This window comes from Hoplias malabaricus, chromosome 6, assembly GCF_029633855.1.
Source record: "Hoplias malabaricus isolate fHopMal1 chromosome 6, fHopMal1.hap1, whole genome shotgun sequence".
In the NCBI taxonomy this organism is placed as follows: Eukaryota; Metazoa; Chordata; class Actinopteri; order Characiformes; family Erythrinidae; genus Hoplias; species Hoplias malabaricus.
The window spans coordinates 7,813,467-7,833,549 of record NC_089805.1 but is presented as its reverse complement, the minus strand read 5'-3'; the positions used below and the strand labels follow the sequence as shown (position 1 = coordinate 7,833,549).

Here is a 20,083-nt window from a genome sequence, read left to right as displayed (position 1 = left end):
TCATTTTTTAATAGGGTCGTCTTTACAGTGATCGCCTTGTAAATTCCTCTTTGCAAGACTTTGTTTACATCTCAACCATTGAATTGTGTAGAACTTCTCTAATATTGGTGGAAGTCCCCATTGTGTTCCTTCCTACAATTTCAAATGGTCACTCAGGAAATGAAAACACTGTCCCAATTAGTGGTTTATTAGTTCAGCACAAGGTAAATGTAATTGTTTTACATTCCATGTCCAGTCATGTTCAATATTAACCTTTTAGAAGTAAGATAGCTGCAAATAATGTAATCAGTAAGTGACCAGTCACCTGGAAGAGAGCCAATGTTCAGTGAAAAAAGCTACAAAACCCCCAGTGGCTGTCATTATTTATTGTTGTCAAAGCTAGGAGTAGGGCAAAAAAAGTGTATATGCAGAGTTGAACAAATAGAGGCATGACTCTGTTTAATGTGTGAATAGAATGAAAGAAATGCTCTTGTTAGTTGCTTCATCTCATAATAATTAAGAAACCCTCCAAAGCCTCTCACGAGAACTGACATAAACATCTCCAACATCAAGTGTCAAATCATCATAACGTTCTAAAAGGTCTACAGCAGATTGAATGACAAATGGCGCTTGTTGGAATAATCTGTTTCTTGTATTCTTCTGACTGATGAGGCATGTAAAGTGTTACCACTTCTTTGTGATCATGGAAATGTTTCAGTTATCTGTAATTTTCCATTAACCCATACACCATTTTCAGCTTTATCTATCCGCCACACCATTCAGCACAGTTTCTGTTCGCTAAAAGAACGTTGATAGCTAGCGTTGAGCTTCAGTGATTTTGTGATAACAATAGTTCAAAAAGATGTGGTGGCTGGCTTCATGTGTTGCCTTCATTCTTCCAGACTGGTAGCACCGGATGATTGGAGGAATCCTAGCCTATGGGTGGAGCTAACTGTGACTAAAATGATGAGAAAACTTGGCAGAAAATAGCTTTTATTCCATGTTGTATGAGGGACTAGGAAAGACAACAAAGCAGTTACACATTGGTTGCTATTATATATGCATTTTCAGTCAGTGGGGTTTTAATTCCTGTCTAAGAACAGGAAACTGTGTCAGTCAATGTCTCTGATAACTAAATACGACGTGACTGAGATTAACTGAAACGTGTTGTGGGGTTTCCTCTTGCCCCGGGTTTGTTTGTAGCTGTAGGTCTTTTTTTTTTTACTTTTTAAATGCCTTAGCAAGCGGTATTAAATCAGATGCCATTTTATAGAGAGGATTGAAAGGGGCCTTATATGGTGCTTTCCTTGTGTGTGAGCGTAAGGGAAGGAGAGAGAGAGACTACAGGATGAAGGGTAGGATAGGTGAGCGCAGTGTTGGGTATTCTTTAAACTCCTTCAGGTAGTTGCGGTGTTTGCCTTTGGCCCTCACAGTCATCTGTATGAAGCCGATGATGGTGAAAAAGGCCACAGGGACACACTGCGTCATCACGGTGAAGCCCAGCCAGGAGCCCACCTACAGGAGATAAAACCAAACACACACACACACATAATTAGATCGGATACACATTCTATTCACTTATTGAACCAGAAAATTCAAGACATTTAGCTGTGAAGCACATCAGAGTACTGAGCTATAACTCACTTATGGTCAGGAACTGCTCCACAAGGGGGTGTTATCCAGTGCTATGCAAATGTCAAAGACACTTTTGGCACTTTTCTACTGAATTGTACCTACATTTCTCAGCTCTACTTGTATTGGTATCTGGTACCTGGTTAGTTCTCTACTGCCACAGCTTCCAAGTGCATTCTAATGCAGCTGGTCATGTGTCAATACAACATCACTAATAAGAACGCTGGGCTTTGGGAACCACAACAACGGCAGTGGTTAAAAGCAGTGGTTTCTCCTTCTTTTTAACACTGTCCAACTCTGGCTGGATTCTTTCGTCAGCCATAAATCCAAGGAACGTTTGTATGTCTTCAAAAGTCCATGGCATAATTTTATGAGCTGCTGTTGTGAGTCGGATAAAAACACGTGATCTGTACTTTAGCTCTTAAGATTTTTAAAAATGGCTAGTTTGTGCAAGGCACCTGGTTTGCGTTACATAAAGTTCTCTCTGGCCAATCAGTGCCCTGTGAAATGTACGTGTCATTTTAATGTCTCTACACAGTTCCAAGTAGTGTAGCCTTCCGTTAATAAAACTCCATTCCATTCCATTATCTGTAACCGCTTATCCAATTCAGGGTCGAGGTGGGTCCAGAGCCTACCTGGAATCATTGGGCACAAGGCAGGAATACACCCTGGAGGGGGCGCCAGTCCTTCACAGGGCAACACAGACACATTCACACCTACGGACACTTTTGAGTTGCCAATCCACCTACCAACGTGTGTTTCTGGACTGTGGGAGGAAACTGGAGCACCCGGAGGAAACCCACGCGGACACAGAGAGAACACACAAAACTCCTCACAGACAGTCATGGGGAGCGGGAATCAAACCAACAACCTCCAGGCCCCTGGAGCTGTGTGACTGTGACACTACCTGCTGCACCACCGTGCTGCCCCTAAAACTCCATTGGTATTTGGCTAAATAAAAATATTACAGTGTCAACCAGTAATTTTTGAAAAAATACAACCAAAAATTCCCACCCCCTACTTTCAGCCCTCCTTCAAAAGCCACACCCATTAAACACAGCAGTGTCATGGCTTTAATTAGTCTGACAGAGATTGTGCAAGCTATGAGCTGCGAGGTGCCCAAGGCCTTGTTTCAAACACTATCTCTAGTTTTTGTCTCATTTACGTGTAAAAAAAACACCTAACGTTAGCTCCCATAAACAAAATAAATGAGATAATTAACTGTTTGATTTTAGAACAGCAAACTTTGCGGCTCTCTCCAGGCTTTTCTTCATCCCTAGGTTCTGTTGGAAAGCTACACCAATGTTTACTCTAGTTTGCCCTCTGGCTTTATTCAGCCTCTGTTTGTACGAAGCCTACCTCTGTCTTTCTTCTTTTTATTTGATTAGTGGTTTGGTGGTTGTATATTTCTCTGCCATTCTTCCAGCTGTCAGCCCTGTTTGTTAGTGTGTGTGTGTGTGTGGTTTCCATGTTCATGCAAATGAATACACCTGCAATGTATGCAGAGAGTGTGTACAATGTGGGCGGAGTCATGTAGGTAATCCATCCAATCAATTTATTCTGTCTGAGTGACTGCGCAGCTCAAAAAGGATCAGGGGCCGAAAATGTGATGATTTGAGAGAGTCCCCAACACAAAATCAGCAGTAATTAATTAGCTTGCTATAATTAGTTTTGTTTGCACATGTCTTGCTTTGATTCTCCTTTGTGTACGGTGACCTTGAGAGTCTTGAAAGGCGCCAAAAAATGTATTATCATTAGTAGTAGTAGTAGTAGTAGTAATAGTATACGGTTCTTCCATATTTTTCAGTTAAATATTTACATCTGAGAGCTTTCCAACCCTCAAAAAGTTACACAGAGCACCTTTAACTTTCCCTACATTATTTTGGAACAGAGCCAAAAAAGACTAAGTTCAGTGTCAACCAGCAGAGGGCAGTAGTTCATAGTTAAATGAGTGTATCTCACTCAGTTCAGAAAAAAATATAGGGGATAAAACACTATTTTGACCATTATTTTATTACTATACTGGTCTTCCATCTGTTTTATGTGGTACAATATATTACCTCTGCATTACCTCAAGATTTCCTCTGGTATTAAGTGTATTAACAGGGAGTTTGATTCTCTTTGCTGCAGTAACAGTTTCTACTGTTCAGGGAAACACTCAAATGAGATGTTGGACCATTGTTGTGAAACTGTGTCAGAAAGTGTTATATTCACAGCCACAAGAACCACAAGTGTGATGTTAGAAGATTAGTTCTGGATCTAATATACCACTTCAACTCAAGATGAAGTCACTCACAACAGCACAAAGCAGAAGGCCTGCTTCGTGTAGTCCGACCTTGGGCATGTGGAAAATGCTATCTATGATAAAAAGTAAGATTCGTATTTTTATAAAGGGAAAGCTCTAAGCTGTAGTGTTATGATCACCTAGAGACCTGTTCCAGCAACCCCTTTCTCCTAATCGGAGTCACAGTGTGTCCTGAGCCTACCAAGAATCACCGGGCACAAGAGTGGAATACACCCTGGACCTCCCAATATTTGTTTTTTGGACTGTGGAGGAAACCCTTGCAGTCACAGGGAGAACACACCAACCACTTAACAGACAATGACCCTCGGGCATGGATCGACCCCAGGACCCGGGACCCGTATGATAAATGCGCCTCACCTCGTATGTGTAATTTGGGCAAGAGACGAGTGCAAAGATCCAGGTGAAGGGATTCTTGGTTGGATACGGAATCTTCTTCGTCTTAGAGCCTTGAACGCAAAACAAACAATTAGATTTTCACATCTTTTCACAGCTTTTAATGAAAGGTTTAGGTGTTTGGAACTCACCAGCAGATTTGAGATTGCGGAGAGTGATGTGGATGGAGAAGCTTCCCAGCTGACAGAACTGAGACACGTCAGAGAAACACAGACAAAAGAAGAAACATCAGTTTCATCAAAAAACAAAGAGAGTCAGTGGGAAAAGTGATGCTCACCAGGAAAATGGCAAGAGCTGTCTTCACTTGCTGCTCCCCGTAATCTACAAACAAACACATTCACTCTTCACTGTGGTGGAAACTGCAGAAACTGCATTCAGTGCCACAGAGGACAGAGGACAGAGGACACACACAATCCTGACGGGGATTGTTACTCACACGGCGGTGTGTAGAGTGGGTGGTTTATGTAGTAGGCCATCCATGCTGCAAAACACCAATAAAACGAGCAATTCTGAAAGAAAAACCCAGGTGTGTTAGTCTATCCATTCACTATAGTGGAAAACGTCTCAAGACATATCAGAAACCATCCATTCCTCGCTTCATCACCTTGAAGATGTTGCGCAGTGGCATGGTGCCATGGCAGAAGCGATGGACAAACAGGGTTTCCAGGATCCTCTTCACATAATGGAAGGAGTGACACAAACAGGCTAAACTGGACAGAAAGGACAGGTCAGTTCAGAACTGCTTCATTCTCAGAAACCCCAGTTATGCACTTCTACTCAGAAGTCTGGGATCACTGACTGTTGCCAGTTCGTTTAAAAAGCTAGACTTGGTGTATGATATGAAGCATTGAACAGCACCCACTTGTGGAGAAGTCCCCAAAGAGCAAGTATGTGAGAAATAGTCACTTGTGGTGCAATTCCTAAACCTGAGTGAGTGCCTGCATCTGCAATGTCCCAATGTCTGTTGAGGTAGTATTCTGATGGAGGGATTGTTATATAAAATGGCTTCCATTTTCCTCAATTTGGCCAGGTTTTAATGATGTATCCTTCACTGCCTTATATTTCCCATGTATGTGAGTTGGTATATAGCTGAGCCAGTTCCAAGAGATGCTGCACATGTATTTATTCTAACTGAATGCTACTGAACAGCTTCTGTTTGGAGGTTCCAGCTATTTCACTGACAATGATAATAATGAAGGAATGTTCAATGTGTCCAAAATAATAAACAGAGCTATAGATGACTCTAAAATGGATGGAATAGTGTTGCAAAATGAGTTTCAATATAAATATTTGATGCTATTGCTAGCATCTAGAAGGCCCAGTGGATTGCTTGCTTAGGTAAACACTCTAGTCCAAGATATTTAGAACCTGATTTCCATGTGTGGACTATATTGGATATTAATTTTTGGCATAATCACAGTTTCCATTGGCTGTTTCATGAGATTTAGTGTTGGGACAATTGTAGTGAGTCTCAAGCAAGTCTTCAGTGAGTTGAACAAAATCAGACATTTACATTTAAATTCAGAAGATGTTTTTAGTGGGATACTCACTGAACCACCCAATGTTTGCTGGTTTTGAAGTCGTGTTTTGGGTCATAGATGAGGGGCACTCTGAAATAAAACATCAGGTAAATAAAGAGTGGCCCAATACACTCAGTAAGGAAAACCTGCACACACACACACACACACACAAAGAGAGAGAGAGAGATAGAGAGAGAGCACCGTGAGAGAAACTCAGAGCAACTGTATCCACTCGTTTTAAATGGTGTCAATAAACCTTTAGACATGTGATAGCTCTGATGTATCTACTGTGTTTAACATTTATATGAAACTCTGCACACAGTGGTCTGATTTACTTTAAATGTGTGTGTGACACTGTGAGTGAAACCTCTGAATCCTTGCATATCCAGTCTGAATTATATACAGAATTTTTCAGGAAAAAATAAATCTAACTGCTGTAAATACAACCAAACACTACTTTGAAAACAAAACTTTGAAGAGAAACGTAATGCTGCCAGCAGACCACTGCACAGGGTCACCCAGGGACAGAGAGAGAGAGAGAGAGAGAGAGCAGAGGAGGAGGGGATCAACACCTGGTGGGAAATACTAGGGCCAGGAGATTAGATGTACTAAGAAACAGGATATAGTGCTCTGAAGGTGAGAGAAAGCCAAACTGGTGAATGGAAAAATCCCCCACCGAAAAAACAAAAAAAACCCTTACTCATACACAAACAGAAATGTTCACTGGGAGTTTTACAGTTTTACACAGAATATGTATTCTTTTTATGTTATTAGTATTATTGTTCTATAGTAATTAGTATATAATAGTAGCAATATTAGTTATTATAATATTATGGTCATTTCACGAATAGGAGGACATTTCTTGTCCCTCAACAATTTTAAAACAACACATGAACAGACCATTTAAATTTCATCTTTTATTAATTCATTCATTATCTGTAAACACTTATCCAGTTCAGGGTGGAGGTGGGTCCAGAGCCTACCTGGAATCATTGGGCGCAAGGCAGGAATACACCCTGGAGGGGGCGCCAGTCCTTCACAGGGCAACACAGACACACACACATTCATTCACACACTCACACCTACGGACACTTTTGAGTCGCCAATCAACCTACCAATGTGTGTTTTTGGACTGTGGGAGGAAACCGGAGCACCCGGAGGAAACCCATGCAGACACAGGGAGAACACACCAACTCCTCACAGTCAGTCACCCAGACCGAACCCACAACCTCCAGGTCCCTGGAGCTGTGTGACTGCGATTCTACCTGCTGCGCCACCGTGCCGCCCCTTTCATCTTTATACAAAATGCAAATAATTTTACAAATAATATCCTCCCACCATCGTGATGGTCATCTTACATGTCCAATATAATAATATGTATATTGTTTTATCTCGTGCACGGTTTGGTTGATATATGTGGCATTTACAAACAAATACATTGTTTTGTATTGTTTACATATTTTAAATATTATAAATTATTCCATGGCGGCACAGTGGTGCAGCAGGTAGTGCGTCACTGCCCTGCGCCCAGTGATTCTGGGTAGGCTCCGGACCCACCGCGACCCTGAACTGGATAAGTGGTTACAGATAATGAATGAATGATAATTTCATTCATCCATGTCCCCTTCTAGCACACCACACTTACACTGTTAAAAGAAGAAAAATTCCAATAAGCCACATGTAACACAGGTTTCATCAATAAGCCTTTAACAGTGAGGCCACTTTAACAGTGAGGATATTGGCAGTGGCATGTCATTCCAAACGCAGTATCTTTGCAGAATAATGGCTAGTAATATCATGGATGTTCAACCCTGTTACCAGCAACCCTGCTGCCAAGCACTGAGAGTTCAACAGTAGTCAGAGGGATGAGTTTAAATAATGTAGAGTACATACAGTACCAATCAAATGTTTGGACACACCCACTCAGGGAGGGTTTCCTTTCTTTTGGGCCATTTTCCACTTATTGTGAATGTACAGCACCAGTCAAAAGTTTGGACATCTTCTCATTCAATGGTTTTTCTTTGTTTTTTATTATGTTCTACATTGTAAATGAATAAGGAAGACATTAAAACTATGAAGGAACACATATGGAATTATGTAGTAAACAAAAACCAGAATATGTTTTATACTTTAGATTCTTCAAAGTAGCCACCTTTTGCTTTGATGACAGCTTTGCACACTCTCTGCGTTCTCTCAAACATCTTCATGAGGTCGTCACCTGGAATGGTTTACAGTGAACAGCTGTGGCCTCGTCAGGAGTTAATTTGTAGAACTGCTCACCTTCTAATGTGTTTGAGACCATAACTTGAGTTGTGCAGAGTTAGGGGCTGGTACATTCCACCAATAACGATTGAGAATATGTGTCCAAACTTTTGACTGGTACTGTATATTATTTGTATATACAGAAACTCTTAAAACCATTGTATATGTTGTAATAATTATATAATATTAGTATTAATAATGCTAGTAGTCAAAGTAGTAATCCTAGTATTGCAGTAGCAGCAGTAATTTAATAACTGTATTAGTAATGCTAGTAGTAGCAGTAGTTAAAATAGTAGTAGTAGTCATTGTAGTAGTAGTATCAATAGTAATAACACTCCACTCACTGTTCCCCAGCTGATTTGTGCCCCCATGTCTTTGAAGTAGAAAGTAGCTGTGGTTCCGACAGGAAGCTGCTGGAGGATCTCTTCATCTTTTAAGGGCTTGCCCCCTGAAATTCCACAGCACGTACAAACACAGACACACACACAACACCTCCACTTAGTGCTCACAGCCACAACCTCAGCACTTAGTCCATTGACTTTCGAAGCTGTGGTGCTACACTTAATTATAAGGTTAAATTACAGTTAAATCCATGGTTACATTACACCCATTTCTATAGTTATGCTGTACTAATTTCAAATTATGCTTAATCAGATTCCATGGTTATGTTAAGCCTAAGCTTTTATATGTGGATTACACTCATTTTCAAGTTTATGCTACAAATATGTCTATGGCTGTACTACACCAGTTTCCATGGTTAGATTACACCCATTTTCACGGTGACACTACAGTAATTTCCTGTTTTAGTTCATGCCTACATTACAGCCTTTTCACATGGTTATGCTTATATCCAATGTTTTGGTGACCCTATACGCACCTTATTATTTATGTTCACTTATTTCTATGCTCACGCTACATCTTTTTTCACAGTTATACTAAACTTAGGTCTACCCTACTGCTATATCCATAGCTACGTTTCTCCTATTTCTATGTTTATGCTTTACCCGTTTTTACGGTGACCCTACACCCATTCTTTTGGTTACAGTGCGTTTAGTCGTGTTATTGCCCTACACCAAACTCAGTCACTGCATTACACCCTTTTCCTTGACCATGCTACACCTATTTCAATGGTTAAGCTACACCCATTTCTATGATTATGCCAAGAATACTTATTTTTAAGATTATTACTGGCTGAATGCTAACTTGCGGTTAAGATGAAGAGGCAACAAAACTGGTGAGATACATTTACCCCGGGTGTATTAACCTTTCTAAGAGTAAAACCACCTCCTTGCTTTCAGCCCTTTATAAATCAGTGCAGTGTCCAAGTGCACATTAAGAAGCAGAAGTGTGAAACAAGATCCACTCACTGGGGTCCAGGCAGAGCGACTGTCTGGCGGGATACCAGCGCTGATCTGGAGAAACAGAGTGATCATGGAACTGAATGTTATACTGCTGAGCGGTTTAGCTTCTTTACAAAAGGTGCTTAGTTACAACTTTAGCGAAATCAGTGAACTAACTTGATTTGTGGAACATAGATTTTATGTCCAGAATGGTGGCAGTAGGTTCAACCTGTAGAAGGAAAGAAAAGATGCATAGTGACTACTGATCTAAGAGCTTCAGTTATACTGTATATTCTCCTGTGCTGTCACCACCCTTAATAAGTTTTAAAAGACGAAGAGAAAACTGGACTTTGGTCCTACCACGAAAAATGATAACCTGTACTGGCTTCAGATTTCTGTTCTTCTACACATAGATATACACATGTTGAGGGTCAGATGCATTATGCGACCAAATCAAACAAAAGAGAGAACAGACTCACCTATTTGTTTTGACTCAGAAACCTTCCTTCGCTTTCTAAAATCTCTGAGTTTTGGTTCTGAATTGTAGTAACATACTGCAAAGCACAGCCAAGCACAGTACCTTATCCAGCAGCAGCAGCTTTTCTTTTGTCTTGGCATCCACGATCTCCACCTCAAAGTAAACAATTCGTTTAGCCTTTTTGGGCGTTTTGGGCCTTGGTTTCGATGGGGCAGGAGCTGAAGAGGCCTCCGACTTGGCCCCTTTTGCTTCTAAAGCCAAAACATCCATTACTGCCCTTTAAATGTAACCTCCAAAGTTCCACACAAAAAGAGGCACCTCCAAAAAACCCAGATCAAACTCTTGTATCTCCTTAGTGGCCTTCTTCACCTGGAAAGTTTTGGAGCTCTCCCTGGTTTTGTTCTTTTGTTTGAGGTCAGTTATCCTCCCCTTTTCAGTCCGGGGAAGGGTGTTAACCAAACGTCCGGCTACAGAGTGCGAGGAAAATGTCTCCTGCCCGCTTAACACCTGAGGGGCCACACGCTCTCTCCAACAACCCCCAGGACCATTAGAGACTCTCTGAAGGTGAAACCCGAGAGTCCCAAGGAATAATCCACGATGTAATTTTCACTTGGCTAAATATACACCCCTGCAAACTCCTCCATAGACCTGGATACACTGCAGATCCCAGAGCAGTTTTAGTGACCCTCATGACTCCTGCTCATAGGCTATTCTGAAGCAGAGCCCAGAGAGAGAGAGAGAGAGAGAGAGAGAGAGAGAGAGAAACATACCAAACTACACCTGCTTGACCTCTGACACTGTTTGAACGCTCAAAATAAGCTTCCTACTATTTGTAGCATATGTGCAAACTAATACAGCACACACATGAAAAAACATATCTAATAAAAATGACCAGTAATTAGAACGAGGTCATTCAGAGCTAATCCAATTGCATAAGGAAAGTGAGGAAAGTCAGATGAATGTGTGTGAATGTGGAGAAGACTTTAGCTTCCCCAAAGCCCAGCTCTCAGCATCACTGAATGTATCTGAAGTGTGGGAAGCAAAAAATGGGAATAGTTTATATATGTTTTTATAAAACTTTGACTAATACACAGTGTAATCATCTCTGGGTGCTTGTGCAAATACCACAGAGAAAGACTTCTTGGCTCTCACTACCATTATGATCTTTCAAAACTATTGTTCTTCCTAAATAAACGATCCTGTCTGCTGGGTCCTAGTGTCCTACTGTCCTGCATTGGAACCTTGGGTGTGGTTTCATGTTCAACTTGTATATTTGGCATGCTACTTCTCATCAGTTACATGTCCTCCAGCATGCAGAGAATCTGGCTGGGCGTGTGGACACACTGCTGCCCCCTCCAGTTTTCCCACAACCGTGTCAGCAATTTCACAATCTGAAAGCACAAGTGGTCCCCCCCAGGGCCTCTCACATTAAGGCCAATATTAGTGCTGTATAACTCTAAATTATAGTTGTCCGTCAGCTTGGAGGAATAAAGCAAACACGGTGACTGGTGCCCCTGAGCAATCCAGTTTATTTAGAGCAGCCGTTTAGACTTACATCAGCTGTCCGCAAGCATCGAAGGATCTGCAATTGTGCAAAACAGCGCACAGGCTGTGTTACGTGCATTTGGACCTAAATTTAAAATAAAGTCTATGACGGTTACAAAAAGCCAGCTTTGAATATGTCATCTCAGACCAAAATTACAGACAACTGACTTATTTACAGATTTATATGTGCTCCATCATCCAATAAATTCAGCTGTCGTTTTGCTAGGTTGGGCAAGCTTTAAAGAATTCTCCCTCCCATTTCCAAAACATGAGTGAGTATGTGAGTGAGTTACAAGCCATTTCAATGAGGTGCTTTTCATCTTAAAATGACACTGCCATTTGCTCATTTTCTTGCTATTATATATTCTCACAATATTATTGGAATGGTTTATAAGTTTGAATATAAGCTGGCGGCACGGTGCCACAGCAGGTAGTGTCGCAGTCACACAGCTCCAGGGACCTGGAGGTTGTGGGTTCAAGTCCTGCTCCAGGTGACTGTCTGTGAGGAGTGTGGTGTGTTCTCCACGTGTCTGCGTGGGTTTCCTCCGGGTGCTCCAGTTTCCTCCCACTGTCCCAAAACAAACGTTGGTAGGTGCATTGGCGACTCAAAAGTGAATGTGTGAGTGTGTTGCCCTGTAAAGGACTGGCACACTCTCCAGGGTGTGTTCACCCCAGTGATTCCGGGTAGGCTCCGGACCCACCGCAATTGGAGAAGTGTTTATAATGAAAGAATGAATGAATGGATATAAGCTCAGTGAACCTGAAATCACAGTTGAAATGCTGTAGTTGAAAGCAGTGATCTTGAAAACTACACTTAAAAATGTATTTATTTATTGTATTTTTTAAACATTTGAATGAACACATTCATCTGTGTGTTCTATCTTTCAGATTTGAATCACAGACAGTAGCTTTCTTTTTCTCCAGTCTCTCAAATATGAAAATGTTTCCGCGCTGTTTATCTAACAAAGACTGTGTGGTGCTCTACCAAATCACGTATGTTTGTTGGGAGTCTTATGTGGCTCATAATAATTTATTTTAAATAATTCCAAGCAAAAATATTTATGAATTTATCAGGTGCCTCGCTTTCAATCACTACTTTAGTCTGCGTCTCAAATTATTCGCTGGTGTCCTAACTATCAACAGAGGGAATTTATATACTACGCTGAGAGCTATGGTATCTCAAATATTGAATTATCACTATGTGATAGCATACACTTTTAATTCGTTTTCGTAGGGCGTTAAGCGGTAATATATTACGCAGTGAACGCTGTGGTGGCTTTGAGATACAGTCTCAACAACCAACGGTCATTTTCTCCAGCCCAATAAGAGGCGCTGTGTCTCAAAAAGTGAACGCTCGTTGCAGCTTTTTTTAAAGAAGAAATGCGGGTCTTCTCGAACTTTCCCTGAGATTCAGGACCGGGTAGTTTACACGACGCGAGAAAAGTTTACATTTCTGTTTATAACGCGAATTTATTTGATGGGTCCGGAATGCGACAGAGTTCGTTAACGCAAAAAGCGACATGTTTGTGTGAAGCGGGAGCTGTACGTTTAGACCGCTCTCAGAATTTCGAACTGTTATTGAAGAAGGACTAGTAGCTATATCTCAGCTGACTTCTCTGAACATATGTTTGGTCTGTGTCTGTTGTAAAATCTCATTCAAGGAGGTTTTGAAAATGATCACCGGAGCTTAGCGCTCCTCATTTTCGACAGCGGAGTGTTAGTGTGTGATTTACCAGTGGCTTGTGATGGGTAAAGACTACTACAATGTCCTGGGCATCCAGAAAGGCGCTTCCGATGAGGAGATTAAAAAAGCGTACAGAAAACAGGCTCTCCGCTTTCACCCAGACAAAAACAAAGCTCCAGGGGCCGAGGATAAGTTTAAAGAGATTGCCGAGGCCTACGACGTGCTTAGCGACTCCAAAAAGAAGGAAATTTACGACCGTTACGGGGAAGAAGGTGAGTTGATCTGGACCAGAACAACACGAAGTCCCAGAACACAACACTAGCGCTATTTATAACATGACACTGACGAGGAAGGGTGTGAATACGGGTACAGGCACCTGCCTTCAGAGTAAATACCTGTTTCTGAATTGATAATATGTCAAAATGGGATAAACTGAGCAATTAACATCCGGTCCAAACTCTCATATAACTCCCCAAATTACTGAGTTCACCATAGAACTGTGTTCAGCATCTGTCAACCGAGAAACTCAACTTTGGCTGCCTTCTTCAGGTTTTACTGTAGCGAAAATGCACTAATATAGTGTTGAAGGTCAAAAAAAAAAACAGCAGAAAGTCATATTTTCATGAGCTTGCACACAGTTTTCCATGTCACCATCAAACATATAAAACATATAGTTTTGCTGCCAGAGAAGTCCTGGGTCCAGGGCCTATGTGTTTAATCCCTCGGTTCAGAGACTGTGAGGAGCTCCAATCTGAATTATCCACAAGTGTGATTCCCTGTAATGGATTGGCTCCCTGACCTGTGTGTGTTCCTGGCTTGTACCCAATGATTATGTGTAGGCGCCTGACTCACCACATCCCTGAACAGGGGAGGTTATAATTTTTGTACAGTTTGTCGTGCTTGTATTTAGCATGTTTATAGATTAAAGGGTTAGTACATTGAGGATGTGATTTATATTCACCAAACCAAAGAGTTTCCATTAAAGGCAGTAATATTTATTTAATTTTTTTCAAGTTTACATTTGCTCATTCTAATTTTGGAAAGCAGTTCTTTAACTGACTAAATGACCACCTGACGATCAGCTGCGGTAGGTCAGCTTTGTTCTTTAGTTAACCATGTGACATGTTGCATGCTAAAGGATTAGATAGCAGTATTGACATTCATTGATATGGGCTGATATGTTACTATGTGGACTGTAACCCCACTAAGGGAATGTCTCACTGTGAGAGAGATACATACTGAATTGGCCCTCAGCACCGGTCCCAATAAGATATGTAAATCTAATTTCTCCAATAATCCAATTCAGTAAAGACCTTTATGTTCAGAGCAATGTGCATTAGAGCAAAGAAAAGCATCTGTGGGATACAAGGGCTAGGGCTGAAAATGCATACAGTTCCCAACAGGCTGCCACAAAATTGGCCTTTATGATGGAGATCGTAACGAATACAATCATGAAGTATTTATTTATGTATTTATTTATTTATTTTTATAAAGCACCTCTCTCTCTCATGTTTAGCAGGCTGAAGATTGTCCACAAGGGGGTGCTTTGCATCAATGGTCTTGTGTTCTTGTTTTTACTGCAGGACTTAAAGGTCACCCCGGAGGTGGTGGTGGCAATGGACCCAGCTACACGTTCCATGGGGACCCCCACGCCATGTTTGCAGAGTTCTTTGGCGGTCGCAGTCCCTTTGACCAGTTCTTTGCCCACAGTGCAGATGACGATATAGAAGTTGATGACCCATTTGCTGCTTTTGGAATGGGGGGCATGGGTGGTATGGGAGGCATGGGTGGCTTCCCCAGATCTTTTAAATCACGGCTCGGAGGTGCTCATGGGACCCGAGAGAAGAAGAAAGACCCTCCAGTCATCCACGAGCTGAAAGTGAGCCTGGAGGAAGTGTTCACAGGCTGCACCAAAAAGATGAAAATTTCCCGCAAGAGGCTGAACACTGATGGCTGCTCGATGCGCACTGAAGACAAAATCCTGACAGTGGACATCAAGAGAGGCTGGAAAGAAGGTACCAAGATCACCTTCCCAAGAGAAGGTGACGAGACCCCGACGAACATCCCTGCAGACATTGTTTTTGTGGTCAAAGACAAGACACACCCAGTCTTCCGCAGGGATGGCTCTGATATCGTTTACTCTGCAAGGATATCCCTCAGAGAGGTGCGTGTCTTATTTTCCAGGGTGGATTTGATTACATTAAACTCGGTTACTGCTCACTAGCTTGTGCATTAGATGCTTAGCAGTCTCAAGAAATTACAGCTAGGTGAATATTGATATTCTCATATAGTTTGGATATATATATGTGCACTTACACACAAAGCCTTGTGCTGATGTTTAGTTATCATATACTTTGTGCCTTCTCCCCTTTTTAGGCCCTCTGTGGCTGCTCGATCAGTGCCCCCACGCTGGATGGCAGGACCATCACAGTGACGTCCCGTGATGTCATTAAACCGGGCATGAAGAAGAGGATAGTGGGCGAAGGACTGCCGATGTCCAAGTGTCCTGAGAAGAGAGGGGACATGGTGCTGGAGTTTGCGGTGAAATTTCCAGAGAAGCTAATGCCAAACACTCGCGATGCTCTGCTGCAAATCCTCCCACCATGAGCGGAGGAGTGGACCGGTCAGGAGGAAATGGTCCAGCACTCTTCAGCACACACTGACATTTAATAGAGTCGAAAAGGAGGAGGACATTCAACATACAGTTGTATGCAAAAGTTTGAATACCTCTAGTCAGATTACATGGTTTGCTGGTTTGTAGAGACAATGCTAAAAAAGATTTTTAAATTGAAAATGTATATACTTTGTTTAACTTATTGGGGTAAACGTTAAAATAAAAGGGCCCATAAATATTTGCAGAAGAAAGTTTTATGTTATGTCTCTGGTCATGTTCAATCCTAAAATAAACACATCCCTGCATTAAACTATACAGAGGTATGTTCTCTGTGTAGAGGGTGACAACATATCACTGGGAAAATCAAAGCCTTGATTCAGCAGGAGCACCCAAACTTTTGCATAGAACTGCGCTGTGTGTTTTTTTTTTTGTTTTTTTTTTTAAGTCATGTCCAAAGTATTAATTTATAAATAAGTTACCTGTGTTTCAATGCACTTTTCACACCACTGTGAAAGCTTTTCAGATGTAAAATAATGTCAGAAGCATTATTTTTTTCAGAGTATTCAGTACCTCCATGCTGGTGCAGCTGCCTTCTTTTCATTGCCATTAAATTCTAGCAAGATTAGGAGCAGTGCACTTCTACAGAAGTGAAGCCACAAGGGTTCTTTGGAGAGAAGCTACAGAATGACCACTTTTGGTTCAATTTTGGCACAAAACGAGCAGCCTGTAAGTGTATTCTTTTGATTCTGATTGATCTAAGTTGTTATTTTAAGAAGTTAATAACATGAGGCAGTCAAGTGCGTTTGTTTGCAGCTTGAGATATAAAGCACCTCATGGTCCTGGATGGTAACTTGTTTACATACTGGTCTTTTAGGAACTGCAACACAAAAGGGTGCTATTCCTTTCTTCACATCAAAGTGTTTCCCGTGTGTGTGCTATATATTAAATAATACGCGTTTTTCAGGTTAAGCCACAATCTTGACATGCTATGTTTTGTACTAACAGAGTGAAAGGTTGCTGTGTCAATTTACATCACTGCAAGGCACCGAGTGCTTCTGCATTTGTGTCGTCTGCTGTTGTTCTGTTCTTTCTCTATAGCTTTGCATTGTGGGACTGTAGTGTCTAAGGCCATACTCAAAAATCAACTAGTTCCAGGTATGCAGTGTGGATATTTGAGTACACTCAACTTGGAGACGTTTAACCCCCCCAGGAGATGACGTGATCTAGTTTTACTGTGAGGTACAAAAATGGGATGCACCCTTTATGTCCATGTTTTGGAATGCTCTGCTCCTCCTGTAATAAATTCAGTACAGTTTTACATAACTTTCATAGCTTATTATTCACCTGCTTCGTTTCTCATGTAGAGCATTGATTTATATAAATTAATTAGTCCACTGATTTTTCATTTAAACATTTTGGCACGGCGTAGCAGGTAATTTATATTTCAAATCTGGGTAATAAAGTACCTATGCATTTCATGTGTTCATCTCTCACAGGAGGTAAATTACTGGTTTTAGTGAATGGGGGGGAAAAAAAGCCATAGATTAAAATTGGCCATAAAATACCACTGCTGTAGAATCTTCTAAGTAAGTGGTTTCAAGTTAAAAAAAATTTTTATCATTTTTTTAAAGGACTAGAAGTGGTTAATTTTAAGATATTTATTTTTGGCAGAGTCTGATTTTTCCTGCTCTTCCAGGCAGCATTTCCAACATTTTGGCTTTGTGTCTCAAAATAATTATTAAAATTGTGCAGTCATTTGAAAAATATTTAGGAAAAACATAGTCATGATTTTTAAGAACTGAGGCAATGTTTTTTTTCTGCTCGGTGGCAGTGTGCTTCAATATATTTCTTTTTCTGTTTTAGATTAACAGGATTATGTAATTCTCTTATTAATTGGTGGCACGGTGGCAGAGCAGGTAGCGTCGCAGTCACACAGCTCCAGGGATCTCGCTTCGGGTGACTGTCTGTGAGGAGTGTGGTGTGTTCTCCCTGTGTCTGTGTGGGTTTCCTCCGGGTGACTGTCTGTGAGGAGTGTGGTGTGTTCTCCCTGTGTCTGCGTGGGTTTCCTCCGGGTGACTGTCTGTGTGGAGTGTGGTGTGTTCTCCCTGTGTCTGCGTGGGTTTCCTTTGGGTGACTGTCTGTGAGGAGTTGGTGTGTTCTCCCTGTGTCTGCGTGGGTTTCCTCCGGGTGCTCCGGTTTCCTCCCACAGTCCAAAAACACGTTGGTAGGTGGATTGGCGACTCAAAAGTGTCCGTAGGTGTCTGTGTATGTGTTGCCCTGTGAAGGACTGGCGCACCCTGCAGGGTGTATTCCCGCCTTGTGCCCAATGATTCCAGGTAGGCTCTGGACCCACCGCAACCCTGAACTGAATAAGCGGTTAAAGATAATGAATGAATGGTATTCTCTTATTAATTTATGTCTTTTTTTGTTCATCACAGAAGCTATATGTTGAGACGTGTGTGTGTGTGTGTGTGTGTGTGAGAGAGAAAAATCCCAGCAGAGATCTTTGGAAGAAGGAAAAAATACAAAACAAAAAAAACCTTTCCCCTGTGATTGCTCCAGGAATTCCAGTTGAGCCTTGGGCATTTTCTCATGGTGCTTCCAGATCTGCTGTCTCAGTACTGAAACCAGTGCAGTCATTGTGACTCAGGTGGGATTTAACTTACCTGAAAGTAGCTTTACGCTATATTGGGTAATAATGCACATATACATTGTGTTTTTTTTATTTTTATATATAGTTTGCCTATTCGCAATATATTTTAGATAATGCCTCAAGTAAATTTATGAACTCTTATTAAAGAATTAAATTGAATTAATGCAACCTCTTAACTATTGCATTCAAATGCTGAAAGGTAAAACAATTTTTATTCAAATTGCATTTTAAAACACTAATTTTAAAGGAGCAAGAAATAATATTTACCACCCTAAAATAGCCAGTTTGAGCCACAAATCTACATATATAATTGCTGAGACCATATCATTGTCCCCATTTGTTCAGCCCTAGCTGTGTCTGTACTTTATGAAAACTTGACACCAGTGGGTGTTTGTGATTGCTTATTCCACGGTAACATTGTATTTGGTTATTGACTCTCTTCTATGTGACATAAAGATTGGGTTGAACAACTATGATTCATTGCTTTAAAGGCAGAGCGTTTTTAAGAAATTTTAGAAATGTTTTTCCATTTGACAGGATGAACACGTCCTGTCTTTGTACCTCCACCGCATAGACAGCGTTCACCTTCTTAGGGCTAAAATGCTTTGGGAGAAATACTTGACAGTGTCTGTGTACGTGTGAAAATTAAAGGTGATGTATCACTGGTGTAATGTCTTGTGCTGATTTTGTACCCAATACATTCCTTTAATTCATTTTCAAACAATTATTTAATGGAGTTCCCAGTTATTTGTGCCAAATATAGAGAGAAGCTTAACATTGTGTATGCATACCCTCTGATTTAAAGAAGCTGTCTAAACATTCCTTTTTTTTAAACTAGCATTTCTTATAACATTTCTAATTTTATATTAAATATAACTAGGAAAACTCTTAAATCCAAAAGGGAGATATATCCATGCTGTGTTGTTTCTTTGTTAAAAACTGGCAAATATTATATATTTTTTTTTTTCCTGCATCATTTAAAAAAGTCCAAATGTGTGTCCTTTTTTTATTTTTTGTTTCAACTTGTTTTTGTAACATTTCCTTTAAGATTTTTTTTTCCTTTTTGCTCCCAACACCTCCCGTGTACAGGTTTGTGGGTTGGTTGGTTTTCTATTTTGCACAATCCATGTAATCCCAATTAAAATCTAACCTGATTAATTTATTTACCTGTTTTTCACAGGTTTTCTTCATTGCTTTCAGTAGTCCCAATTTTTTCTCTTTATTTTTATTTTATTTAACTAATGTCTTTATGTGAAGCGCTCAGAGGGACTGGATTACAGAATGTGATGTTATTTAACGATGTATCACTTTTCTGAGACGTTTTGTGTACAGTAGGCACATGAACGCAGCATCAGTACTGGTCCTGATGGGTCACTGCCCTGAATGTAGTGTTCTCCTCACTCCATCACACACACTTTAACTCATGAAGGGGTTGTTAATTAGCTTAATGATGGAATGGGGGCTTTGTACTCCCTCAGCACTTTATATTGAACATGATGGCCTTAGGCTCGTGTATAGCTGCTCATGAGCATCCCCTTTGGCTTCATGTTTTTACAGTTTTACATTATACCATTCAAGTTAGTTAATGCTTTGTTGGCTGTGAGAGAAGCTTAAATGATTTGAATGTACTGATTATTTGACCCTATAATGTATAATAAGGCTTTTATAATCGCAGCAG

At 40.8% G+C, this 20,083-nt stretch overlaps 2 protein-coding genes across 2 annotated transcripts; one reads left to right on the top strand and one right to left on the bottom strand.

Moving 5' to 3' along the window:
• Window positions 1-983: 983 nt before the first annotated feature.
• On the bottom strand, window positions 984-15,214 carry tecra (trans-2,3-enoyl-CoA reductase a). Its single transcript, XM_066674137.1, has 13 exons — window positions 14,994-15,214; window positions 14,717-14,886; window positions 13,188-13,420; window positions 9,609-9,660; window positions 9,459-9,503; window positions 8,436-8,539; window positions 5,860-5,975; window positions 4,914-5,019; window positions 4,746-4,818; window positions 4,587-4,630; window positions 4,441-4,498; window positions 4,274-4,362; window positions 984-1,494 (listed from the first exon to the last, which is right to left on the bottom strand). The coding sequence occupies exons 1-13, from the start codon at window positions 15,212-15,214 to the stop codon at window positions 1,321-1,323; spliced, it is 1,485 nt and encodes a 494-aa protein (XP_066530234.1). The 3' UTR covers window positions 984-1,320.
• Window positions 12,823-19,531, top strand: dnajb1a (DnaJ heat shock protein family (Hsp40) member B1a). The gene is made up of 3 exons (XM_066674054.1): window positions 12,823-13,410; window positions 14,722-15,302; window positions 15,515-19,531. The coding sequence occupies exons 1-3, from the start codon at window positions 13,200-13,202 to the stop codon at window positions 15,743-15,745; spliced, it is 1,023 nt and encodes a 340-aa protein (XP_066530151.1). The 5' UTR covers window positions 12,823-13,199; the 3' UTR covers window positions 15,746-19,531.
• Window positions 19,532-20,083: the final 552 nt, after the last annotated feature.